This window comes from Phaenicophaeus curvirostris, chromosome 9 (assembly GCF_032191515.1).
Source record: "Phaenicophaeus curvirostris isolate KB17595 chromosome 9, BPBGC_Pcur_1.0, whole genome shotgun sequence".
NCBI lineage: Eukaryota > Metazoa > Chordata > Aves > Cuculiformes > Cuculidae > Phaenicophaeus > Phaenicophaeus curvirostris.
In genome coordinates this window covers 32564128-32591757 of record NC_091400.1, presented here as the reverse complement: position 1 = coordinate 32591757, position 27630 = coordinate 32564128, and the positions used below count along the sequence as shown (strand labels likewise).

Sequence of the window (27630 nt, the reverse complement as noted above, 5' to 3'; positions counted from 1 at the left end):
TGAAGCCACAGACATAGAGGATGGTGATCCGCCTTCTGTTTGTACTTGTCTGTGCCCATGGGGCTCTATCTCAAGCTCACGCATGCTCTCCCACTTTTTCTGAAGTTAAAACTTAGCATGAGGCAGGGTGGTCCTGTCAGAGCCCACTCCTTTGGATTGTGATGGCTGGAAATCCATGAGCATACTAGTAATGAGGAGGACACTTGACGTGACTGAAGAAAGATGAGGGGGAGACAGCCAAGGTCAGAGGGAATCAGCTGCAAATGGAAGATGTGGGCTTTGAATGAGATCAGAAAAAATAGAGCCTGGTCCAAGGAGGCTCAGCTGAGCAGGTGTAGGTGCACAAGTGCATAAATACACTGGAGAAGGCAAACAAGAAAAAGATAGAGGGACAGGGAACCATAGGGAGGAAACAAAGAATGGGAAATTAAGATGAGACTGAGTACCAGAGCAACAGGGAACCATATTCGTGGAGAAAAGAGGGAGGGAGAGCCACAGAGAAGAGTACAGAGTGGAAATTAGGGTCAGGGAGCTGGAAAGAGGTACAGGGAGCAAGGCAGAAGGGATGGAAAGGCAAAGAGAGATGAAGAGGTGGACAAGTCAGAGGGCCAAAGGGAAGGGGAAGACAAAGGTAGATGAAGAGCCTAATTGAGGGCTTAGAGAATACTAGAAATGGAGATGGGGAGCTGGACAGAGGGATGGAGAGAGAAAGAGAAGGTTGGAAAGCTGGAAAGAGAGATGGAAAGTGGAAGAGAGATGTACCGACCCAGACAGAAGAATGAGAGGGGGAGGAGAAGAAAAGGAAGACTGAGAGTCAGGCAGAGGACTGGAAGGATGCACTAGCAGCAAGGGGTGGGGGTAAAGAAGGACTGAAATAGGAAGAGGCAGAAGGATGTGGAAGGTATGGAGAGAAGAGGGGGATGAAGAATGAATGAGGAGGGCTGGTGGAAGGTTAAGTTTTATATAAAACTGAAGAAAAATAAACCTTCAGTACAAATAAGTAACAAAGTACACACAGTAGATAGTTGTGGTTTTTTATCTACAATAGTCGACAATACAAAGAAATTAGATATAAAAGATTTCTTGGTCAAAAGCTTACTATGCATTTGGAACATCTATCCCCTTTATCGCAAGGGGGATCAAATATGAAGAGAGTAAGTGTAAAGCTTTCTGGCTTTCAAGAGCTGCCAAGATCATAAGAATGAATTAAAAAAAAAAACCTCAAGTTTGTTCTCCAGAACAGATATTTGAATAAAACAAAGACTTACAAAAAACAATCACGCTCCACCACCAAGCATATTTGCTACAGGGAGCACTGGGATAAAAAAACAACGCAGTAGATACTGAAATCTTTCCTTATGTCACTTGTAAGCTTTGAAGAAGTCTGTCTCTGGGAAAATTGAGGTCGGTTTGCAGATACTACCTAAGGAAAGAAAGAGGTAGGGGAAAAATTCTCACGGATGGGATCATTTCATAGTCATTGTACAGCACAGTGACTGAGGACAACGTTCCTTAAGATGAAAAACAAACTCCCCCCATCCCCAGAGTGCTTGAACATCTTCAGGAAATATTTATGCTCCTGGGTTTCCCCTCTGCCCTGATGTTCTTAGTTGGTATTTCTCTGAGGGAGAGGGAGGCTCTCATGAAGATACTTCATGGTCCCATGCTCTGAGAAGTCAGAAACAACATGATTGTCCCCCCTCAGCAACCACTTTGTAGTTAACAGTCCTTCAATTCCCACTGGTCCACGTGCATGGATACGGGAAGTACTAATTCCCACTTCAGCACCTGCAGGAAACACATCAGATAAAAGCAGTTAATCCTCCAATGATCACCTCATACTAAGCAGTTTTGCACCTTCATGTAAAATCCGCTGCCTGCCTTTCAGTGCCCTGCTTCTCCCTCCTCCTTTCCAAATGCCAGAGGCTACGCTTACCTGTTCCGATTTAAATGTCAGAGGAGCTTAACTATTACATTATAAACTGTAGTGCTTATGCTTCTGCCTACTAGGGAATTACTTATAGAGAGAAAGATGCAAGAGGGAAAGGTATCTCTGAAATGGATCTTCGACTTATTTCCTGAGGGTTTAATCCTTTTTTGTTTGTTTGTTTGAAAACAAAGAGCTAAATTACTCAAAATTGTGATCTTATGTCCTCTTTTAATCAAATTGAGGAGATATTGCAAGACCCTAACTAGAATTTTTTCATCACAGGGAACACTGACAGTTGCAGCAGACACAGTAATAGCCTGCTACAGAGATTTCCGAGTTCCTGCCTCAGGAAAGAATGTTTCCCTTGTCTTCTGCAATTCACAGCAGGCGCAAATGGTTTGAGTTGGAAGGGACCTTAAAGATCATAGAATCATAGAATAGTTTGGGTTGGAAGGGACCTTAAAGATCATCCAGTTCCAACCCCCCTGCCATGGGCAGGGACACCTCCCACTGGATCAGGCTGCCCAAGGAACATCCAACCTGGCCTTGAACACCTCCAGGGATGGGGCAGCCACAGCTTCCCTGGGCAACCTGCGCCAGGGCCTCATCTTGCTCATGGTGAAGAAATTCCTCCTTATGTCTAGTCTAAATCTGCCCCTCTCCATTTTATAGCCATTGTTCCTCCTCTTATCACCACAAGCATTTGCGAACAGCCCCTCCCCAGCTTTCCAGTAGCCCCTTCAGGTACTGGAAAGTGTCTACAAGGTCTCCTCAGAGCCTTCTCTTCTCCAGGCTGAACAACCCCAACTCTCTCAGCTTGTCCTCGTATGGGAGGTGCTCCAGCCCTCGGATCATCCTTGTAGCCTCCTCTGGACCCATTCCAACAGCTCCATCTCCTTCCTATGTTGAGGATTCCAGAACCGGACCCAACACTCCAGGTGAGGTCTCACAAGATCAGAACAGAGGGGCAGAATATTAAACCATCTGCTGTTGAAATATCTAGGCTTCAACCTTTCCTATGGTACCTTTCCTGAAAACCCTGTATTAGACAATAAGATCAGAGACTAATCCTGTCTTCCAGGTTTCAGAGTTCTACATGTTTCACACAACAGCAAATCCTGCAGTATTTTCTCTCTTACCAAGTCCAAACCTGTAGCCGTCAGAGAATCGGGTACTGGCATTCCAGAACACGCAGGCACTGTCCACATGCTGGAGGAAGAACTCCGCCGTTTTCTCTGGGGAAGAGGCAGAGAGAAAAGTAAAACCCAGTACATACAGAATGACCACGCACTCCAATAAACACAACATCATACTGTGAACAGATACAACTTTCACAAGCAACCTCATCAGACAGTATTTAAACAGCCTGGGCTAAGACAAGTTCATTTATGCTTTCCTTCCAGCAGGCTTATCAAGTAGACAGAGCTGCAGATGTTAGAAGAAGCTTGCAAAAATTAGAGGAAAGTAAAAAGGTGTCTAATTCTAATATCCCGTCCAGAACCTGCAGTCGGGGATAGTTGTATGACTAGGGAGAATGGGCAGCTGCCCCAAAGAACATTTTACAGTCAAACTGAGACAGATGAACTACAGAGTCAGCTCTCCCTTAGTCTCAAACACTGAATCGTTCCAGATAATGAAAAATCCTAAACCAAATTTCTGTTGCAGGTAATATTTGGGAAATACAGTGGTCGAAATACCACATGAAATCAGTTAACTCACCCAGTTTAACCCAGAACTTGCAAGACCTGAGCAAGCGCAGAGCTGTGCAAGCCTCGGTCCTCTGGAGGACTCTGTAAGGCTGCACACGCTGCTGGCGATGAGAGAAACCCTACAGATCAGCTCGATCTCCAGTACACCCTCCTGCGGATCACTAGTGCACCAGGTCCCTGGCTGCGGGTTACAGTACCACATGCAAACCTCTTAGTGACACTCATTTAAGCTCAGCAGGAGGTACAGAACCCTGCTCGATCACAATCTGCTCAGATGCAGGTCCACAGGACCTTAATGCAGCTGATCCTTACGCGTTCCAGGCTCGGTCCGAGTCAGCCTGTGGCTGGGCGCAGCTCTAGGTAGGTTTGAACTAGCACAGTGTTCAAACTGCACGCAGGACAGGTGCCAGGGAGCAGCACGGAGCCGCACAAGTTCCCAACAAAGAGACAAGAAACTGCAAATTGATATGAATGCAGCTTTTACACTAGAGATGCTGAAGTGGGAAGTAAAGGACTGAAAAAGCCAGGGGAAAAGCATTTCTGGCCCTTGTTTGCACAATATAAAAACTACACGGGAAGACAAAGCGGATAAAGTCTGATCTTGATTTTCCCTACAATCCTTATCTCCTCCAGTGAGGTACTAGAGAAGCTCACATCGCAAGCCTTCAGATGCACAAGGACATCTTCAGGATTCAGATGTCCTTGCAAAACCTCTGATGTGGTAGGTCTGCACAGCAACTTGCGTGGCAAGAGCACGTGCTGGCTCAGCATCAGTCAATTCCTCAAGCTCACTCCTTAATATCCTGGAACAAGGGCAACGCAACAGATTTTCTCTGAGCTAACCAGGACTGAAGGCACTTAGCTCACGGGATCCATCTGGTCATGCCTACTGCAGACCCAAGAGAAGAACAACTTCTGCAACATCAGTAGTTGCCCTAACACCAAGAACTGGCAGCCAAACCAAAACAGAGCTTAAGGAAGCAGAACGATCACTAACCATTCTCTGTGATGATAACATCCGTGTGAGAACTTCCGTACTTGTGGATATGCTCAACGGCCTCTTGGACGCTGTCCACCACCTCAATGCAGCACTCCAGGTCCCCATATTCTGTGCGGAGAGATTTCACTTCCGAAGGACTGAATGTCAAGTAAGACGCAAACCTTGGGCCGGCGTGAATCTTCACCTGCAACGCCAGAAACATTTTGTGCTGCTGACCATATGAAAATGCCTTCCAGGTCACAGTGTGGCTTCTTGTACTTTGGGAAGGAGTTCATGTTCTTCATAGCAGTCCCTGGGGTGGTAGGTTTTGGACTCGTGACTAAAATGGTGTTGAAAACACACCCATATTTTTGCTGTTGCTGAACAGAGCTCGCACAGTGTCAAGGCTTTCTCTTTTTCCCCCCATTCTGTCCCTGTAGCAAGAAGGTTGGGAGTGTGCAGAGAGCTGGGAGGGGACACAACCACCACAGTTGGCCCACACTGACCAAATGGATATTCCATGCCATCTGATGTCGTGTGCAGCAATACAGAGGGGAGGGGGCGGTTCAAGAAGGTTGGAATGACCTTCATGGGCTGGCTGGGCACTGGCTGCGTGTGGCAGATGCCAAGTACTCAGCTTTGCCTCACTTGCATGCATTTTTTTTTTTATTTATTTTTTATTTTTTGTTTGGTTGATTTTTTTCCCCTCTTCTTCCCCTTTCTTCCTCCTCTTTCCTTCACTTATCAAACAATCTTTCTTTCAGCCCTCAAGGTTCATTGCTTTTGCTGCTCTTATTCTCTCCCCTCATCCTACTCAGAGCAGGGGAGAGTGAGCAAGCAGCTGGGTGGCGATAGCTGCTGACTGGGGTTAGCCCCCAACATTTGTGAATCAGATGGTCCCTGCGTGCCACGTAAGATAAATAAGCCTGCCCTCTGGGAAACGTAGCGGACTGGTGAACTGGTGACAAGGTACAATAGGTGACACGCTAGGCTGGCTGCCTACCATGGCGTGCTCCGAGTTCAGGACTCATTTCCTATTCTTTAAAGCAATCAAATCACTTAGAGAAAGTCATCAGGCAGGAGGACAGTACAACACTAGTATTGGGAAAACAGCTACGATATCACAGTTTCTATATTTACCTCTACAAAAGATCTTTATCAGCTTTTACCCTTTTTACTTTGTAAACTGACACCCACCCTCTCTGCAGCAAGTGCTTCAGACACAAAGTTGTTACTGGGTCCAAACCAAGAAAATTCACGCAGATATTTTTCATTTGTTATAAGGAAGATCTATTGCATTATCAGCCTCTGAGCTTAATCATAGCAGCCAAGACATCTAAATAATGAGAGATAATTTAGAACTGGTAGAGCAGAGAAATCCCCATGCAAATGGAACATGGGAAACGTCAACAGGACAAACATAAATGGAAGATAAAGCACAAGTCTGCAAAGTTTGAAATTGGAAGGCTTTTAAGAAGGTATCTGCAAAAAGGCATTTTCTTGTGCAACAATAAATTACTGAAACTGCACAATCCTGCCCATTTTTTTTTCCCATTTCTTGTTGTCAGGTCAGATTAGACAGAGGTAGCATCCTCCCCACTGTATTAGGAGCTGGGCGAGTTGTGGTGGGAACACACTAGTCCTCGTATTCCTCCCATCCAAACTCCAGAGATCTACCCTTCACTCTACACTTCCTGAGAAACAATGAAACAAGCCATGAAAAAAATCCATTAAGTGAAGACTTGCTCCTTACCACCCACCAGCTTCTTTTTCTATGACCTTTTCAACATCATCAGGACATACAGCCTCTCTATTTCACCTGCACTAACCACCGTTTGTACGCTCCAGTTGATTAAATACATACTGCTGTGTAAAAATCCTTGATTTATATGCAATTCACACTACTTCATGGATATTTCTCTTATGATGCATCTCTGCTACCTTTATTGACAAAGCATTACCTGTGTCAAGACAACTAATTGAGTATACTGGCCGTTCGTGGTTTCTTTAACACACTGGGAGGGAACACGGGTGGGGATAAGGGGCGTGCAAGATGATCGGTTTCACAGAATGTGGATGAAAGATTCAGAAGGAGAAAAACAGAAAGAGAATTCAAGGTAAGAAGCCAAATTAACAGATTCAAAAAGAAGAGTCTTTGCATCTGTGAGATTAACAGCGATTAAATCAGAATTAAGAAGGGTAGAGAAAGGTCTGTGTAGGCTATTCTAAAGCAGATGATGATTTTTGCTATATATGAGAAAGTATTTCTATCCCAATAGTGGCAAACAGCTGTCCTGAAGAGGCCGCTTTTGGATTATTTCTACAGAAAAAAATGGGGTTGGGTGGAGAGGCAGAGGAAGTCCTCCATAACTTCATCTGGAAAAAACTTAAGTGTTAAGAAACAAAAAAAACACAGAACAGAAGACAAGTATGAGTGACTAACCTGTTCTACTCTCAGCATGTCTATGATCTGATCAAACAATGGGGTTCTCAGCAAATCTCGATGAATTAAGAGAGTTTCCAGAGCATTACAGGCAGCAGGATATTCACACTTTGAGTCTCGGACTGAGGTTTAAGAGTAGATAATTGGTTACATTACATTTACAACAAAGGTTTCAAACAGCACATAAATTATCAATTACCGTAACCATATCACATACTCCAAACACAAAGTTCAATTACACCCCTGAGATCGAAGTCACCCTCTCCCACTTACTTATTCGCGTGACCTTCTCAACACTGGCATCCGCGTCCACATACACGTGACAGATCCCTTCGCTGTGTCCCATCACTGGGATTCCCTTAGCAGCTTTCTGGATATTCCTGACCAGCTGTGATGAACCACGTGGAATGATCAGATCTATCAGTTTATCCAAACGGCAGAGATCTTCTACCTCCTCCCTTGTGTTCACCTGTGGCAGTTGCAATACAAACAGGCGACGGTTTGAACTCCTGAAGTTCTGCCCATACTTTTCATCCATATCACAGCAAAGAAAGCGTTGATTTAATTCTCGGCACTTACTAGTTGCACCGCATCTTTGACTCCGTGAATGGAGAGTGCTTCTTGTGTCAGATGATGAAGGATTTGATTGCTGTGTGCTGCCTCTTTCCCTCCTTTAAGCAGTAACCCGTTTCCACTGGCAATGGCCAAAGCAGATACCTGTCAGAAAACAATTTATTTTTAAAAAAATAAAGAAAGAGAAAAGTAACCCATCTCTTCTGTTGGAATAACACCTACAAAATCAACTAAGAACAGGATTTTTAACCCTGTGGATTTACTCAGTGTTAATCTGCAGTTTTCATTTTATGGAAAAAAAAAAAAATCAGTAAAGTAAAAGCACATTTAACTCCAGAAATAAAATGTGTTATTTCTTGAGTTTCTTAGGGTACTGTTGTCAGGAGCAGACTGCAGGGGACAAGTCAGAGGAAACTCAGGACACAGGCTCTGCTATGAATCATAGAACCATTTGGGTTGGAAGGGACCTTAAAGATCATCCAGTTCCAACCCCCTTGCCTTGGGCAGGGACACCTCCCACTAGATAAGGCCCATCCAACCTGGCCTTGAACATCTCCAGGGATGGGGCAGCCACAGCTTCCCTGGGCAACCTGGGCCAGGGCCTCACCATGCTCATTGTGAAGAAATTCCTTTAGGCCAGACATATCTGCCCTTCTCCAGTTTATACCCATTGTCCCTCATCCTATCACTACAACCCTCTGTAAACAGTCCCTACCCAAACTGAGTAGCTGTGTGGGCAATCACCCCAAAGAGAATGATTTTAGGTGCAAAAACTCCTGTCCCTAACCATTCCACCAGAAAGCGGCTAACGAGCTCTTCCTACGAGCAGGCAGAACGTTTTCATTGTGCTAAAACAGAAGTCATAAATAGGCAACGCTTGCCATAAGAGTGGGAAAAAAACTTCTGGACAATAGGCTCAGCATCACCCGTACCACTTTGCTTCCGTCTTTATACGCAGAAGGAACTGATTGATACTGTTGCCTTTTTGTTTAAGGTGCTGGAACTCATCCATCTGAGTTGAGCAATCCAACTAGATCACATCTCAAAAAAGTGCTCCAAAGAAGCCACTGCCTTTTGGAACTTAGATAAAAAATTACTTCTGCCGTTGAAACATTTACCCAATTCATTCAGTCTCCAGACACTACTAACTGTTTTATTTTCCCCACTAAACTGAAAACCTCTTTAACAGAGGGGTGATGGCAGGAAGAATTTTTCTTCAGTTTCTGTTCTTTTCTACCTAGGACTATGTCAGACCTGATAAAGCTCTCTTCTCAGGCAGATTTTATTTTTGTATCTCTTTTTGCCTTCCTCTCCCCAATCCCGTTCACAACAGCCTCACAGTTTGTCCACCTATTTGAAAAAAAAACCAACAACCCACCCTTTAAAAGATTTGGAGACGAGGTGATTTTTTTCTACAATGGACAAATTCAGCATTTGAAGTTATTTTACTGTATTACTATCTTCTGGAAAAGATCATACGTATCATTATCATCATCCATCACCAAGCCTGCACTCATTAAATCAATTTTATGCTGTTGAGATGTGAAATCCAGAATTAGCCAGGTTCATGCCTAACGAGCTGTTAACTTAATGGCACCTTTTAGATGCTGATTTGTACAGAAAAATGTTAAGTCCATCCGGTACATCTCTTCAGATCTGCTCTTTTCCCTTTCTAATATCAAATGGATAACAATCACCATGTTTGGTGTTCTATCTTATCCTGCTCTCAGGAATTTGAAAAGAACATTGAAAAATAAGAAATATTTCAGAAAAAATACACTGAAGTATAAGAGTCTAGTTTAATCGTCTAGTCTACTCATTGTGTGCCTTTCTAACTTATAAAACTAGACACTAAAAAGCAGATTGTATTTTGAAAGTATCTTCTATGTATCTGCCACTGCAAAGGTCATTGCCGCAAGGGAAAGCTGAACAAATAAACTGATTTAAATAAAGAATTCTGCTCTGCAGGCATAAAATCTGTGAACAGATTTGGAAAAAATGATCCCCCCCCCCCAATAATGAAGACAAAAATAGAAAACTTTTTGATTAAAAGGTAAACAGAAGATAAGCAGCTTCAAAACAGTTCAGTCCCTTCAAAGAATAGCAAAGCCCATAGAGCAACGATTGGATTTGGTGGAATCTATAGGAAGCAGCTTATGAAAGATGCTTGCAATTTGGCCTTGTAAGTATTAAAGGCAAACGTGCCATTTGTATGTGCTCATTAGAAGCTTATTAAATCTTAGCTGGTAGCCTGCAATTGTTTCATCTTTACTGCAACTCCAGAGTGAACTCTGCGCCCTTCCCTAACTCTGCGTGAGCTACGGCCAGGGAGCAGATCCAGCACACTCTCTTCCAGGGCAAAGTCAAATTTCTCCTGTAATTGCTTACCCAAACAAGCATGAGGTGCAGTAGCAAACCAAGAGAAGGGAACTGCTCCTCTGCACTCAGAGACCAACCCCCTGTCAGCTACAGCCTGGGAGAGCAGCCGTGCGATTCAGACACATGATCCTCAAACATGATCCTCTGTAGCTGCATCAGAGAACCTGTGGGAGCATGAGGACAGGAGGCTGGCAGGAAGAAAAGCAACTACCAAGAGAGGCTCTTCCAAGTCTGTAAATCCAAGGAGGGAATAAAAGCCAGCAAGACACAGTCTGGTGTAGGTTTTAAGATAAGATAATGGGGAGGAGAAAGAGAGAGACATCAGCTATGCAAGGCAGGAGGGCAGGGTTGAAGTCCAGGAAGACTGACTAGAATCTTTCTTGTTGACAACAAGAAAATGTACTGGTTATCTATGAAGAACAGAGCTAGCAGAAAGAAGCCAATAATGGTAGACAAGGGAGACCCAATGCCTTTTCATTCCTCAGGATCTTTGCCAGGAGCACACCCCTTTCAGTATGAAATGGGGACCACTCACAGAACTCCAACACTTGGTACTCATGAAGTAGCAAGCTGTCCACTGGCTGAGTGTCACCTCCTTTTCAAGTGCCTGTCCCCACCCCTGTCTCCTCAAACACCTGCTCATATTAGAGAAGTCCTCAATCTTCCTGATGTTAACCGTGGGAAATCATGTTAATAATGAAGGGGGCTTTGTATTCTTTTAAAAATCTACTACAATTGCTCAGTAAAGGAGTTGCAAGTAAGAAAATAAGATTCTGGTAGCCTCTGCAATGCTAGTTCAGGCCCCATACTGTCGTGCATTCTAACACCATATACCCACAGCAATACTCCCCACAGTGCTGCAGATGAATATTGCCTTTAAGATGCCTGACTTATTCCTGGCACGAGATAAATGACATCCAGTTCCACTACGCTACTCGAGATTTTCACGAGCCTTCCCAGCAACTTCCGTAGTTCTGTACTCAGAACACCCCTCTTCCTCACATCTTCCTCAATCTCACTCCAACTGAGTAAAAGCCATCGTCCTGCCTCACTGCACACAAGGATTATCAGCACAGGGACAGACCACTCAGAGCCCGGAACTCCTGTGCTTTCTGCGCTCATCCTTTTAAAAGAAATACTTGTTTATTATGTATTCCTTGCAGTTAATTACTAGCAAACAGTTGCTGTTTAATCCCAGCCTGCAGTTCAGCCGTGTGCAGCACGGGCAGAAAAAACAAGTGCTCACCAGTAGGAGCCTCTCAAGCTGCAAGTTAGACACTGAACATACTCGTAAGACACGTGCAGGGACTGCACCACCTGAATGAAAGGTAACTCTTTCTATACGTCAGGTTTGGCTGGTTTTTTTGAGTAACTCTGAGCATGGCAGAAGCAAGTCCTGAGAATATCCCTGCAGGAAAATTAGGGATGCCAACAAAATCAATTTTAGAAGAATCCAAGCAAGAGCCCTCTGAGGTAAAACACCTTGCAGCCTCCTACATGCTCACCAACAGAAATACCCTTTCTTTTGTCATCAAAGAATTCTACCCTCCATACATACCTGGGGGAGGCAGTCAGGACGGGACTCGAAGATCACAAGAAGGACGCCAATAGGCACTGTCACCTGCTCCAAATCCAGGTCTTTTGCTATCCGTGTTCGCCGAATTACACGGCCGACGCTGTCCTGGGAGGACGCCGCAATCTGACGCAGACCAATAGCCAAGCTGTTCAGCTTTGATGTAGACAGACTCAGACGTTTCAACAAAGGAAGCGCCAATCTCCCTAAAAGAAAGAAAAAAATGTGCTGGAGATAGATCGGCCTGCCTAAGCTTAGGCAAAAGTGACTTAAACAAGTAGTGAACCTAAAGAAAATTCAGATATTTCCCTCACCCTTGCAAGAAACGTGCCAGACATGGAAAATGCACGGTATTAAGCCTAGTAGCCATAATAAAATCACTCAAATGTGACAATGGTTTCACCCACCACCACATTTTCACTTAATTAAGTGATTTGTACATGAAGCAACATCCACAAAAATAAGGGGTGTCCTATTGCAAGTTCTGCTGTATATCTGAATTTCTTACAATTGGCAACCCTTGCAGTATTTCTGGAAGGTTCTGGCAGTAGTTTAATCTATTTCACAGGTGGAAATCCCAAAGCACAGATGCACACACAGCATTCCTGTTCAGATTGGTCCAGAACTACCTAAATCTTCAAGTCTGAACACATTCAAACAGTAAGTTTACCCAGCAACGTCCTCTCAGGTACTCTGGTAAGTAAAAAATGGTGCCCTGGCGTCTTCCACAAAGTATTACAACTCACAATGTGCCTTTTTCATACATTTACTATCCCTATACATACACATTCCAATCCCAGCTCCTCAATGAATGCATCAATCTGACACAGAAGAATGGGTTTAATCCGAGCCCCCTGAAGAGAGCCTTCCTCAATCAGAAGGGTACATGGTTCTTTTTGGAGAGCACCAATTTAAATATAGAGATGACAGCCTTCCCCTCAGGGGCCAAACATCTTAACTAGCCCAGAAAATATTCACTTTATGCGTGACAATAATACAGATGATGTTTGTTGTACCCTATTCCTAAAGAGAGCTTCCTTTGGCAAAACAGATTACTAATATATATATATATGTATGTATTTTTGTACAATATACTGCTTAGTGTTTTGCAGAGCCTTAGTGTCTGATGAGGACATCTGGTTTATGGAATTAAGGAAACTGCAGCTGTTTACACTGACAAGCTCTCAAAGTCCTGAGTTCACTAATCTATGAGAGCCATACCACCCAATCCCAGGTGACAGGAGATTCTGTTCTGCTCATTTCCTTCGAGGCCCAGGGAAGGTCAAGACAATAGGACTACCATAGAAGGACTTGAAATATTACCTTTATTTTCAGCCTCTTCTAGGTCCTTCTTGTTTGCCAAGAGAATTTCTTCTCTCTGGTCAGTCAGTAAGTCAGCAAGACGATAAATAATCTCTGCTCTCTGAAAGAAAAAAGTTTCTGAACTGACTTCTTACACAAAGTCCAAATTATTTGACATCTGATCCCCTTCAGTCCATTTATTTCAACCACATCCTCTTGCTGTCTTGACTCTCTGGATACTTGAGGCCAGCTGACTTCTCCACCTTGCATGGCATTGAAAAATGTGGCTGAACGCTGCTTCAACCTTTACCTCACTTTTTATTATCTTGCTTTCCACACCCAATCTTCTTCAGCAAACCCACAACATTCTTACTTTAAGACCACCTTGCCTCCTTCACAACAGATGCCACATTTTACCCACCCAACTGCCGAGCAGTAATTGATCATCTACATCTCTTTTGCTGCGCCACACACAGGAGTGAATGCAGCAAGTTATTCCAGCCAACTCTTCAGCAGCTCTGATTACAATTAATTTCTGTGTGATATTCAATACTATTAAAATCTATATACTATTAAACCCCACATGACAGCATATATTACTTTGCAGCCCCAAGGTACATTATCTTCCCGTTCTTCTCATCTCCTTACGTGTGCTACAATCCAAATAATGGATCTGGCACACCAAGAAGAGATTCTTATCCAACAGGGCCCATTTGTGTTAGGAATCTGTGTACAACTTGCCACACGTTCACAAGCTTAACAAGCGAGACCATGTTGTTCTGTCACCTGCTCGGGCTGTAAAGCCGCCAGGGTCCTGCCACCAGCTCGAGCCATTTCACCCTGCTGCTCTACTGTGGGACCTGCAAAATAACCAAAAATACACACGCAGCCAAATAATGGCACACGTGGAAGTGAACGTGAGCCCTCCCATCTTCCGATTTCAAAGCAGAAGTGTCTTAAATAGACACTTCCAAGAAACCTACCATATGCTACAACAGGCAAATCTGTACCTGACACAAAACCAAACATAAAGAGCCATCACAGAGATTCGGGAAGATTAATGTGTCAGAGGTAACTTTGCACCACGTATCAAAAAGACTTGATAAAGGGCAAGGAAGTTGTCATTAATGCATTCCAGGAACCTCCTGGATTGCTTACGTCCTGCTGTTGTCTCTCCAACAGATATCGGGGTGGTTGAAGCAAGCCCCCTCCAACATATGCTACCTACCATACCAGAAGACCAAGTTGTAAAAGGAATTGATGATAAGAAATAAGACTAAATGCTATCTTAGTTCAGCAGGACATTCCATGTCCACATTTTCACACAGAAATCTTCAATGCTGTAAGAAAAACCCTAAGACTAAACATGGTAAAAAATTTACTCATTGCATTCTTCAAATGCGAGTCTGATGCAGCCGTTTATCAGCTGGAGGGAACCAGAGCAGAGCATTCAAATACTATTTTAGAATACCTTTCAAAACCCATTTTTCAAGCAGAGTGTGGTTTCCCAGTTACAGTACAGGTCTAGCCAAACTTTAGCTCTGTCCTTTCAGGGGCTCTCTACGGGTGCTCTCCATGCACATATTATCACTGCACTCACCTGCAGGTTTCACTTCGGAAAAGAAAGTTCCAACTTTCTTCCCTTCCACAATGTCTGTGATGACATGACCCGAGATCTTTGGGTGGGTTCCATTTGCAATCACTACCGAGGTGCCTCCTTGCAGGGCCCACAGAGCTGCTTTCACCTGCAGGGAAGGACAAAGCCAGATCCAAGAAAATCATTCGTTACTGAAATCACCAGTCTCAACAAGACTTATTGCTCCACTTTGCTCTCCAGATTGATCACTGAGACTTTCAAAGAGCATTCAATACGCTTCAGGAATTTCCTTAACGTAGCACTGAATGGGAGCATGTATTTGCTCTTTCCCTTCCCTTCCTTAACTAGCTGCCACTTTATTTTCCTAACAGGCTGCTTTTCTTCAAGACTTCTGCAAGGGCACTTTGTTCATATATTCCTTTTCACCATCACCTTATGTTGCAAGTTCTTGCTGTTTGAAGAAACCAGATTTTCTTTCCTGAAAAGATTGTGTTGCCAATTTCCGTCTAAGAAAGAAGCGAGGATGGACTCTTATTTTAATGTGAGCTTAACAGGGTTCCAAATGTCCTGTTTTGCAAACTTTTGGAGTGGAATTCCTTAGTTGCTCTTTTCAATTCACATGGACCTAAGAGAGAAGCGAAAGGAACCCATGCACCGTTCCAGTGTCCTCACAGAAGTGCTGAGGCTGGAAAGAATCTCCAGAGATCATGCAGTCCAACTGCCTGCTCAAAGCAGGCTCAAGTTACCTCAAGACACCATCCAGTCAGGTTTTGAACATCTCCAAACACTGAGATTCTATAAGCTCTCTCGGAAACTTGCTCCAGTGCTTCAGCAACCTCACCAAAACATCCTTACATCTCAATTTAATTTCTTGTGCTCACTGCCTCTTGTCTCAAGAGCACCGAGAAGAGGCTGGCTTGGTCTCCTCTACACCCTCCCTTCAGGTATTTATACACAAACCTTCTCTTCTCCAGAGTCAACAGTCCTAGCTCTCAGCCTCTCCTAGCGTGACTGTTCAACCATACTCATGGCTCTTTGATTCACTGTAGTATGCCATGTCCTTCTTGTATTGCTGCGTTCAGACCCAGACAAAACTCCACAGATGTGGTCTCACTAGTGCCAAGCAGAGGGAAATAATACTTTCTTTTGACCTGCTGGCTCTGCTGTTTCTAACACGACCCACAATGCTGCTGGCTCTGCTGTGCCCAAAGGGCATGTTGCTGGCTCATGTGGCACTTGACGTCTACCTGGACCCCTTCTCCTTTTCACACTGAACCTGCTTTCGAGCCAGTCAACTTCCCATCCCATATCCATGAACGGAGTTGTTTCTCCTCAGTTTGATAATGTCCACCCATTTCTGCAGCCGGCCAAGATCCATCTGAATCGCAGCACAATCATCTCGTCTGCCTCCCTTTCCCACATCTTCCTTTCTTTCCCAGTAACAAAACAAATGTTCCATATTTCTCTACCTTGGCTTCCATGCCTCCCATTCCCACCCGGGATTTAGTTCCAAAAGTTACAGACTGCTGGTCTCCTGGGTAGAATATGTCAATGAGCTTTGCATCATCAGATCCTGGAGGGCTGTCAAAGAGTCCTGAAACAAAAAATAGCAACCTGTTAGTGTTACATACCCTCATCTCAAAAGCTCACCCATAAAAAAAGGGAAAAATGAATCCATGAGGCTGAAAAGCTGGTTTCCATTTTACAGGATTGAAAACTTCCACTGAACCCTGCTTTTTGCTGGACTGAAAGCAGGAGATACTTAACAGGCATACTCAAGAATTATCACTTTACTGAAAGCATAAAAAAAAAAAAACAAAATGAAAACCCACATGCTGAACAGCAGCACGCAAGCTGAGAGGTAGTGACATTTGGTTGAGGTTACAGAGAGAGTTTACAGCTTTTATACGTTCAACATCAGGGTTTGATACACAAATCCACAACTGAACAGGCAAAGGATAGTCCTCATCACTAAAATCTCAGCTGGAACTCTTGAATGTTGGGTCGTACAGTGATAAACTAGGCAATTCAGAAATATGTAATAAGGGTAACTACTAAATTCTGCTAAGAAGGAACACAACACCTCAGAGCGATACTTTTATTAATTTCTTTAAAAATATAGTCATTTTATGTAACTATGTTTGGAGTTGAATGATGCTTTAGTTTACCTAACACATTAAACCTAAAATCCACCACCACGTTTTCCAGAAATTCTATGTGAATACATACTGGCATTGCAAATTAGAAAGCACAAGTGCAGACTATGTGCGTCCTTCCTTGACAGCTTGGGTAGGGGAGGACACATTTTTTCATAAGCCAGATGTCACACTGAATGAACAAGCTTGGAAGATGGGGGTGTTTTGTATTAATTTTTTTCTACAATTTGTTTCAACTACTGCTTTTATGAGTTGTCCTCAAGACAGTTATTTCAACTAGAATCAACCGTAAAATCCCACTGAACCTGCTAAAAGAAACTGTTTTTATGGACAGGCACCTCCTTCTTCCTCAGGGCCTACCATATGTGCCAATGTCCAGGACTCACTGAAGAAACTGTACTGGAGAAGATAAAAAACCTGTGTGACTGGGGTGATGTGGACAGCACTGATGTGAAACTGCACCCACTATCCTCCTCTCTCTAGAACAGGAACTTCAACGTCCACAGATGACAGACTTGCTAAGAAAACTAGAGCAGTGTAGGTCAGATGTCTGGGAGATAAAACACTAGCAAGCTCCAGGTGTCTGGAAGGCAACGGCCAGGACTTGTAATGTACCTGCAATTCACTGAAGGACAGAACCTGCTGTCAGAAGAAATATATTATTGTAGAACAGTATTTGGCTTGTGCTCTTGAGTCTAAACACATCACCTTCACCCTGCATATTAGTTGTCATTCAATTCTGAGAAGCAGCAGATGTACCATAGCGCATATGGTATTGTGGTTTTGGAGTAAGTCTCAGGTTCACACGTGTTCTCACCCAGCCAGATTCAAGTGTGGCAGGCAGCCTTTGGCTTATGCAAGAGCATCAGCACTGGGTATGCGCCTTACGGAGTTACGTAGTACGTTGTAACTGTCCCTGTAAAACACGTGAACTGAAGAGGTCTGCAAAACCCAAATATAGGTTGGTGTGACTACCTGATGTACTTTGATAAAAGAAGAAAGTAAAGTAATCGCTCACAAACCTTCTACATCTGAGAGAACAATCAGGAGATCAGTTTTCATTTCCACAGCCAGTCGTGCTGCCAGGCTGTCGTTATCCTTCACACTAATCACCTGCAACGCACACGCATGTCAGCAGTACTGAATACTTTCCCAGGAACTGGGAAACACTTGGCTGCAGCACACAAAAACAAGCTATCTCAGCACTACCAAGTCCTCCTGAGCAACTTCATTCACACCCGCTGGAAACTTAGGCGGTGATCTTTGTGTGAACGTGTCTATGCTCTTGGGAAGCAGTAAGGGAGTATCAAAATGACAAACAGATGACGGTACCCGCATTCTCACCTCAGTGCACAATGACTGGGCGAGAGGTACTGACTGACCCTGCTTTAAGCGGGGTTCTGGACTGGAAGACCTGCAGAAGTCCCTTTCAATCTCAACTATTCAGTGAAAACCAAACCGGGCAACACTTGCTTTTGGCAGAGCAGCCATCATCTGCTGCTTCCAGTCCACAGCACTGGGCTGCGCCACAAGCAGACAGGTCAGCACAGCCTTCCAGTACCCTCTGTCCACATTACTAATTCTGTATTTTTGCTTCCCTGCTGCCGGCTCCAGAGGACCCCCATTATTAGTGAAGTACACATTAGTGCTGTACCATCTACAAGCAGGACCATTCCCCCCTTGCAATACTTTACCCACATTTACCCCCTGCAGATCACTGTTCGGCTCTGGAGGTGGAACGACAGCATCATTAGTGTTAATTATAGGGACAATATTCATTCTTAAAAGCTCATGCAATGTTCCATTTAAATTCCGACGCTTCTGTTCATCATGGAAATCCAGGTTGGTGACTAAAATCTAAAAGGAGGAAAAAAAGCTAATATATACTTCGCCTACCACTTTTCCCCGAGAACAACATCATGAACATCATTAACATATTGTAATGGATCAGTCATGCTCCCCAGGTCACTTAAACACAAGCCACATTGAAAAGATAAAGAATACAAGCAAGAAATAACTCCTCCCACAACATTTTCAGATTTGTGTGTCTTAACTTCCACAGGAGCCTACAATGACCCTTCTCAAGCTGACCGATCACAGGCTCCAGGAATCAACTTGGAAAAAAGAAACATAAGCAGAACATAGATGCTGATGATAACTACTCAGACTCTAAGCAATTGGACAGATTACTTGAGAAACCTCCTTCCCCGTTTCCCCACCCAGTGTAATGTTTTTGCCATTGCAGGCAGAAAGGATGCTTTGCTTTAAGACTTCTCTTCACCTCTAGAAAGCTTTTCTGAAAGAATCTTGGTCTTGAAGCCTCCTGCATACAGACACCACCCCTTTATTTTTAGTATTTTAAGGCAAAAAACCCTCCAGGTCTGTTCTGAAGTGACATTTTTTCCCATTTTTTCTCTGCCATTGGACATTTGAGAACTAAGCAAACAACTCCACCACACAAATGTTACAACAGCACTTGGAATCAATGTGCACTCTGACTTTTCAGGCACAGGCAATTCATTGCTTTAAAATAAAGGAATAACAGTTGTCTGCAGACTTGAACAAGATCACTCTCCAGCACAACCTGTAGTAATTGTTTGCTATACTGTAAACATTTCGGTGATATCAGCTCTGCTGTATTACAGGAGGAAGTCTCTCCAGGCAAGATTTCATACCAGGCTCCTACATTCATAAAAGGTGTCTAAACAAATAAGGCCTTACAATTGATGCAATACTGCACTCTCAGAGCATAAGCAAAGCCTGTTTAAAAGTAGTTCAATTAACACAATTGCGGCATACAGCATATGTAGAAGACCCAGGCTATGGATACCATCACCCACGAGTTGGAAAGGTTTGAGGAGTAGATGTATAGCAAATTCTGTAGTGTGGATATGCACTCGTCAGCTTTCCAGAATGTGTGGCTGTTCGACCACTTGCGATTTTTAAGCCCTCACTTTGGATCAGCAACTTCAGCTTTTGCGAAAAGACCTTAACGGACCTTCCCTGCCCCGTATATAAGAGCTGGACATGCACAATCTCCAAAATGAAAGAGCGTTTTTGCTTCACCTTAATGATAGATAACCCCTTTTCAGAAATACTTCTCAAGGCACTCCTGCAAAAGCTACCTTTTATGCCATAATAAGCCCCAGATGTAGGATGGCAATAAAAATGCAAGACTACAGCGGAGACAGCAGCATATAAAACACAGGAAAAATTCCAAGAACAATTCCATCACTAGCTGAAGAAGCAAGTTAAGTCTAGGAAAGAAGGAAACTCTTACCTGAGCTGCACAGATGCTGTACTGCGTAAACATGGCCTCATAGAGAGCCATTAGCCCACTCTGGCCAGCTGCTGCGCAGGCGCGGGCCTCCAAGACCGGAATAGCCTACAAAGATAAAGAACAGCTGTCAAGCAGCGACTTGAGCAGGTACTACCCAACGTTCAAGGACAAGCGGGAGTGCTGCCAGCCACTCACCATGTCTTTTAGCTGGCTCTGGCCTGAATGAAGCGCCTGCCTCACACTCTGAGAAAGCAAGATCTCATGGCGCAACCGCTGCTTTCCAAAAGCTACAGCACCACTGGTGACAATCATCATCTCCCGGCCCTGGTTTTGCAGCATTGACACCTGTAAGGACAGAACGTGAGGAGCAGGGACTGGAGTCCGATCAAAAACACGATGACAGCTCTGGCTTTTACAGATAACCTTATGCTTACCTTGCTGACAAAAGTGTTTCGCTTTATCCGTGGATGCGCAAAGCAGGGCACATCCTAAGATATTCCTGCACACCTTCCTAGCCACCCAGGAGCCATGCAAAGGACTGCATGCAATCTACGGCTTCTGCTAAACTTTCTTTTCACAACACCAGTTTTTATGACAGTCACGCTTGAATTTTCACAATATGTATTACAAGGTAACACTTCCATACCCCTGGCCCCTCCACCTCCAAAGATAAGGAAAGATAACATATGAAAAAGCTGTAAAGTAGCAGCTGTACCTTCTACCAACCTTCTTATTCATCATGCATTCCCAAAGATGCCATTACTCCATAATTTTGTATTCTAGAAGTGAAGAAGCTGACCCTGACAGTACAGCTTTTAATTACTTCTTCCTTACAGATTCCTTTCAAAACTCTAAAGCTGAATATTTACATGAATTTCATTTTACTTTCTAGAGAAGACATGACCCGCCCCTACCAAAGTCATTATTTCATTTTGGAGAACAAATCCATGATTTACTCCAACAGTTGTTCATTCCTACACGTGACGAGGTTTCAAGCCTTCTCCTGGGGGATATCTGCAAATGCTCAAGGTAATCACAAAGGGTCTACTCTTTCTGCAGACTTCACGAACTTCAGCACCACCTTCCCACCAGATCCAACTAACGCCCCAGTCTCATCTTACCTACTGCATCAAAATCTCACTGTGCAAATCCCTCCTTGTATACTGGGTCTTGCTGAGATGGACCTAACTTTCTTCGTAGCGGGCCACATGGTGCTCTGTTTTGGATTTTAGGACTACAACACTGTTGGTAACATTCCAATGTTTTGCCTGTTGTTAAACAGTTTTTGCAGCATCAAGGGGTTTTTTTGCCTCATTATATTCCCATCACAGCAAGCAGGGTAGGGGCTGGGCAAGAAGTTCAGAGATGACACTTTGAGACAACTGACATGAATTGGCCCAAGGGACATTCTATACCATATAACGTCGTGCTCAGTAATAAAACTGGAGCAGCAGGATAGGCAAGGACAGGGAGGTTGTCTTCCCAGGTGGCCACTCGGGGACTAGCTGGGCATCGGTCTGTTTGTGCAAGGTAGCGAGCAATTGCCTTAGGATCACTTGTTTCTTTTACCCTTCCCTTCACTTATTAAACTGTATTGAAATAAATATTTAAATAGCGAAATACTCAGTCCATGAGTTTCCTCACTTTTGCTTTTCCTATTTTCTTCCCAATCTGACTGGTGGCGAGGCTGAGCTGTGGGAAGTGAACAAGCATCCGTGTTGGTGCTTAGCTACTGGTCGGGGTCAAACCACCCCACCTACAAATGCCAATTAACTCAGTTACACGGTTCACGCTACCACAGCGCAGGGGGATGAAAAAGAGAAAGGCCAACGCATTGCTTGCAAGGGGCATCACTGGTTTATCAGTTTTTCCTATCCAACAATCACTGAGTATTTGAAGTTAAAGCACACGAGGCGCTGCAGTCACAGAATTACCTGCTCTACAATAGATGCCAGCCTCCCAAGGGCCAAGCCACACTCATCCCCTCGAGTCACAACAGCGCTACCCAGCTTCACCACAATCCGCTTGGCATGCTTCAGCTCACTGCGGTGCGCAAAAGATTTGCCGTGGGCACGGCTGAGCGGCATGGTGATAAATGGGATGTTGCTCCAACGACGGACAGATTCATTCCTTAACCTTGGGTTATGACGAGGCAGATCTGTGGTTAAAGAAAGAAAGAAAAAAAAAAATGCAGTTTTACGTGTTTCGTTCAGACTTTAAGCCCTTGAATTCACGTAACATTTCCTCCCTTTCCAAGAGAAATACAAGATTTGCAATACACACTTCTCAGGGACTCGGAATATAAAGCTAGCTTTCAAATCACCACAATAAAGTGAGAACCAATTGTATCTGAGCAGCACTAACTATTCCCAAGGTACATAAGGCAATATCCCACATGTCACAGAGCTCTGACTCTAGGAATTTACAAGACCAAATTGGAAGGACACTATAAAACAGCCTGTACAGCTCACATCAGAACTAAGAGTACTGGTTTTAAAAACAATCTCCTCTGCCTTGCCTCATTCAAAACAGCTAGAGAGTTTTCCTGCCTGTGGGAGCACAGAAAGTTTGACTATTAGGAAAGAAAAGAAACAGCTTTTACAACATCTCCAAGTCAGGTATTTTTGCACGTTGCTCAACTAGGGGCAGGAGAAGGGGGACGACAGACATACGACCTGGAAGTCACCTTCCTGTAGGTTAGGCAGACCTCAGAGGGAGAAGAGACCATCACAGCATTGCTCAGGTAAGATCTAAGATACATGAGGCTGCCACTTCCCTCAAATCAATGACCTAGGGAACATTTCTCAGTAAAATCTGTTTTTTCAAAATGCCTGTTATGAACAGCAGCACCACTATCAGCCAAGCAGATTAAAGAGAATAGTGACTATTGAGGTACAATCACAAGGAACAGTCTGGATCCTTTGTAATTAGCAGAGGTGGACCCAAACACACAAAGTCCCAAAGTTAAGCTGAAGGAACAGATGCAGATGGAAAGCAGTTCTGACGTGCTTTATACAACGTATTGTGGAGCCAGAGAATTGTGTCTGAAGGAGGAGCCGTGCAGACACGAATACCTGCAGTCCAAGTGTGTCGACTCAGTAGTGAACATAATATGGACAAGCTATTTTTACTTAAAAAAAAAGGAAAACACATTTTCCTTCTCCTCTATCTAATTCTTCTTGTATTACCATCCCTGGAAGTATCTAAAAGACAGGTAGATGACGTGCTTTGGGATAGGATTCAGTAGTGGACACGTACGGTTGGACTCGATCTCGAAGGTCTTTTCCAACCTAGGGATTGTATGATTCTATGACTATTCAGAATCTGCATTAAACCAAGTCACCTTTTAGACAGTTTCAAAAATACCACCACGGCAAAAAAAGAGGGAGAACACTTCTGAAGTAATTATGGAAAAGATGGCTGTTGACACTACACTCTGGGACCAAAAGTGCAGCTTCGTCAAAAGATGGAACACGTTCATGGAAAAACTACAGAAAGATCATACTGGACGTAGTTTTTCCGGATTTTAGTGAGGCCTTGGATACTGTTCCTGGCAGCTTCCTTCCAGACAAATTGTTCAGCTGCGAGATGAGCAGGTAGATGGTGTGCAGGGTGAAGGACTGGCCGGATGGGAAGGCTCAAGGGGTTGTGGTGAATTGGAGCATTGGCCAACCCTCAGTGGCATGAAATCTAACAAGAACAAATGCCAGATTCTGTACTAGGGGCAGAGTAACATTGGGCACAAGCATAAACTGGGAGAGGAGTGGATGGAGAGCAGCCCTGCAGAAAGGGATGTGCAGGTGCCGGTCAGAGCAGCTCAACAGGAGCCAGCAGTGCCCTGGCAGCCAAGAGGGTACCTGCAGCCTGGGGAGCATCAAACACAGCATCACCAGCTGGATTACCCCAATGCAGTTACTGCTGGTGCAGCCTCATCTGGAATGCAGTGTAAAGAGCTGGACCTCTCACTTCAAGAGGTTTGTGAAGTCCTTGAATGCATCCAGCAGCGTGTGAGAAAGGTGGCAAGAGGGCTGGCAGGCACGTCCTCTGCAGAGCCGCCGAGGACTCTGGGTTTGTCTTGTCTGGAGAGAAGGAAGCTGAGGGACGATCTCATTGCTTCCTGCAGCTTCCTGAGGAGGGGATGGGGAGAGGGATGTGCTGAGCTCTTCTCCCTGGCATTCAGTGATAGGAGACATGGGAATGGTCCAGAGCTTGTCAGGGGAAGTTCAGACTAGGCATTCAGAAACACTTCTTTACCAAGCGGGTGGTCAAACCCTGGAACAGGCTTCCTGGAGAGCTGGTCAATACCTCAAGCCTGTCAGTGTTTAAGAGGCATTTAGAGGACATTGTTAATAACACAGTTTAGCTTTTGGTCAGCCTTGACGTGGTCAGGCAGTTGGACTGGATGATCATTGTAGGTCCCTTCCAATTGAAAATACTCTATTCTAGTCAATCCTAACCAATATCTCATCTGAAGAGGTAGAGGCTTCTTCACAAATCTGTAAACTGAATCCTATGCCACGATCAGAGTTACCTGATTTTATTTCATCTGTTCAGTCTCTCTAATTTTGATGCTCTATAATAGAAAATAGATTAACTTATTATCTAAAGTGATTATTCTGGGTGTTACTTCTGCTGGAGAAAGACAGGAATGAACAAAGCACTACAGAAAAGAGAAACTTGTCATTTAACAGTGTTTTAACTAAATAAATCTTTTGTTCATAATACACACAGCAGTGTAAATGATTAATCGTAACTGAGGGCTGCACAAACAAGTCATGCGTATAAATGTAGAAAAAGGAATTTGGAGATGAGTTTCATTTGCCCCTCATTTCCATGCAGGAATACCTGTGAATGTAAACAAAGCCTATGATAAAAGTGAAAGAATAGCTGAAGGAGTCCAAATTAACTTTTCTTTCCAGCATTATACATTACTATATAGTATTTGCTTATTCCACACTGTACAACCAAAAAGGAAGAAAAACAATTAATTTCCAATTCTTTTGGCCAGAGCTTTGGGGTTTAGAAGGTTCCAAGAAAGCAGCTGCTAAGGGATCACCAGTATTTGAAAAGAAGCCATGTATTTTTTTCAGAAAAACAAGGAAAAAAGACAACAGTTTTAGAACAAGCAGAGAATTTCATTCATCTCCACTAAATATCTAATTACTAACCGTGACTCCATGACTGCATAACACTATCTTTTTTAGTTACTTCGGACTGGACTGAGATGTGCAGTCAGCTCCCACGTTACATATGCAAAACATTTCTGGTGATGCAAGCCCATTAACTTGCTTCATATGCAATTAGGGAGAAACCGATATAGCCGTGCAGTGAGCTTTTTGGACAAACAGGCTTCTAGGCATTCCAGTTCTTATATCCAGTACCTTGTCAACAGTTTCACACAGAGAAAAACCTGAAGTATTTAGCACTGCAGATCCTTTTACGCCACCTGTGTGAGGCTTGCTTCTCAGGAGTACAGAAACAGAACTTCAAAATACACAAGAGCTGAACAGGATCACAGCAGAAACAGCAGAGAGCAAAGGCAAACTGTGACAAATGCTCAATCCAGCTTTAAAACACAGCTGATGAAGTAACCGGAGTTGCTCCAGTTCTGGGTAGTGACTACTGCCAGTACTAAGGAATAATTTTCACAGCATTAACTGTGAGTAGTTTACTGACTTTGGAAAACATCAGCTATTTAGAAATATTACAAATGCAGAAGTCAACAGAGCTATAGCTCAGAAAAAAAAACAAGTTAAACATTTTCAGGATTTCAACGTTTATATGAATTAATAAATATCAAGAAGAGAAAACTGTTAACACACGAACCAGAGGAAAATCAGTCTTGCATGCAACAGCAAACAGTTAATCTCTTGATCTAACTAAGTCTATCTGTCCTTGCCTTCTCTATTTCAGGCCACTAATCAAATAGACTGAATGGTTCCCTCAAGTTAGGTTTTCTGGGAACAACTACTTACACAGCAGCTATGTATTTACACTGAGCTTTCCTGCAAGCACCTTTTTGTTTTTCTCTAATATGAATAAATTTGAGCTTCACACCTTGCTTTACTCAAGACATCTGTGGGCTGACAATGCAGATGGGGGAGCAGGCACAACCAGATCTTGTTTTCCAGGAATGCGTAAGGTTGAAATAAAGAACTTTTATTCACAAGTTCACAAGTGATTTTTTTTTTGCTTGAAATGCAGGCCAGAATATTAAATACACCCTCCCAGGCATCCAGCTGAATACTATTGAGTTAAGGGAAAAAAAAACATTAAGGAGGCAGAGCTTCAACTGCAGCTCACTCCAAAAGCCATAAGTTTTGAATGATGTTAATGAGGCGATTTTCCTCTCACCACTGGAAAGAGCACAGGCGTGCCCAGACTCATACTGACCAACATGATTAGAAACGTGTGCTTTCTCTCATACATACATAAACGGGAAATGGCTGCGATGGCATGTGGCGATAACACAAAGGACCATCCAGGGGAACGGACAAGAGGGCTCAGAGCAGCTCGACACAACATTTTGAGATGCCTTCTGCAAATCAAGGATATCTGCAAGTTAAAAGGAAGGGAGGAGGGGGGGAAGACTGGTTAAATGTTAGTGTATTTCCATCTGTATTTCTCGCCTCACCCACCCCCTCCCACCCCAACTCCTCTTTGTCCTGTAGTCTTAACACAATTTCCTTGTGCAAGGGATAGTCAACCCGCTCTCTCCATTTAGCAGAATTCTCAGACTGTAACTTAGAAGAACTCAAGGCCCCTGTTCTTTCCCTGCTGGCAGAAGATCATTATTTAAGATCTAGGACAAAGCCTGGCTGCCCAAGAAAGGAAAAGACTGTTAGTGACTGTACCAACAACGGAGAAAAATCCTAATTTTGTCCACGGAGAATCCTGGAAGAAAAAAAATGTAGAGAGCTTGTATCATCCAGACCTCTCTGTGCACCCCACAACAGAGCATTTACTAGGCTTTTCACAAATCTCAGCCCTGATTCACTTTTTAACCATGATGACAAATAAGGACACGAGTTTCCAAGGTATTCGGTTACCCTTGACTGAACGTATAAACATTCAGGATTCTTATAACTCAAAATCCACTGGAACAAGTACCCAGCAAAGAAGCGATAAACAATTAGCAATTTCCCATGACCGACCTAGTTGAAGTAAATGCATCTAAATATCACAAAAGAGATTTAACCAGATTTTAATCCAGTTCTCCTAGACAGCACTTAAGCCATAAAACCTCTCCTTCCCCCTTTCCCTTCCTTTACTTGCTTTCAATCCAACCCTCGGCACCACTGGAACAGAGCAAACAATATTGCACAAGCTGTGGCAGGGAGAAGGTACCGAAGAGGGGACAGGGAGAGCTCACAGTAACTGTGCTGGAAAGCTGCTCTGACAAAGACCGTGGCAACTATAGCACCTGGTAGTTCTGCACACAGACACTTGAAGTTGCTTCGTTACCCTGCATCAGTGTATATTATTATACCGCATGAGTATTATACCTCATTAAAATCCTAACCAAACTATAGAATCATCGAACAGTTAGGGTTGGAAGGGACCTTAAAGATCATCTAGTTCCAAATCTCCTGCCATGGGCAGGGACACCTCCCACTAGACCAGATTACCCAAGGCTCCATCCAGCCTGGCCTTGAACACCTCCAGGGATGGGGCAGCCACAGCTTCCCTGGGCAACCTGGGCCAGGGCC

At 43.8% G+C, this 27630-nt stretch overlaps 1 protein-coding gene across 2 annotated transcripts; it reads right to left on the bottom strand.

Annotated features, from left to right (window-relative positions):
• Positions 1 to 1018: 1018 nt before the first annotated feature.
• On the bottom strand, positions 1019 to 26476 carry ALDH18A1 (aldehyde dehydrogenase 18 family member A1). Of its 2 annotated transcripts, none has more exons than XM_069863355.1 (17): positions 26353 to 26476; positions 21856 to 22079; positions 20117 to 20266; positions 19922 to 20026; positions 18340 to 18498; positions 17664 to 17754; positions 15955 to 16079; positions 14489 to 14633; positions 13675 to 13748; positions 12910 to 13009; positions 11572 to 11792; positions 7641 to 7778; positions 7335 to 7530; positions 7062 to 7183; positions 4637 to 4823; positions 3070 to 3165; positions 1019 to 1788 (listed from the first exon to the last, which is right to left on the bottom strand). In XM_069863355.1, exons 1-17 carry the CDS (start codon positions 26444 to 26446, stop codon positions 1607 to 1609), a joined length of 2409 nt encoding a protein of 802 aa, XP_069719456.1. In that variant the 5' UTR covers positions 26447 to 26476; the 3' UTR covers positions 1019 to 1606. The 2 variants fall into 2 exon arrangements, with proteins under 2 accessions (XP_069719456.1, XP_069719457.1); XM_069863356.1 differs by having other exon boundaries at positions 18346 to 18498.
• Positions 26477 to 27630: the final 1154 nt, after the last annotated feature.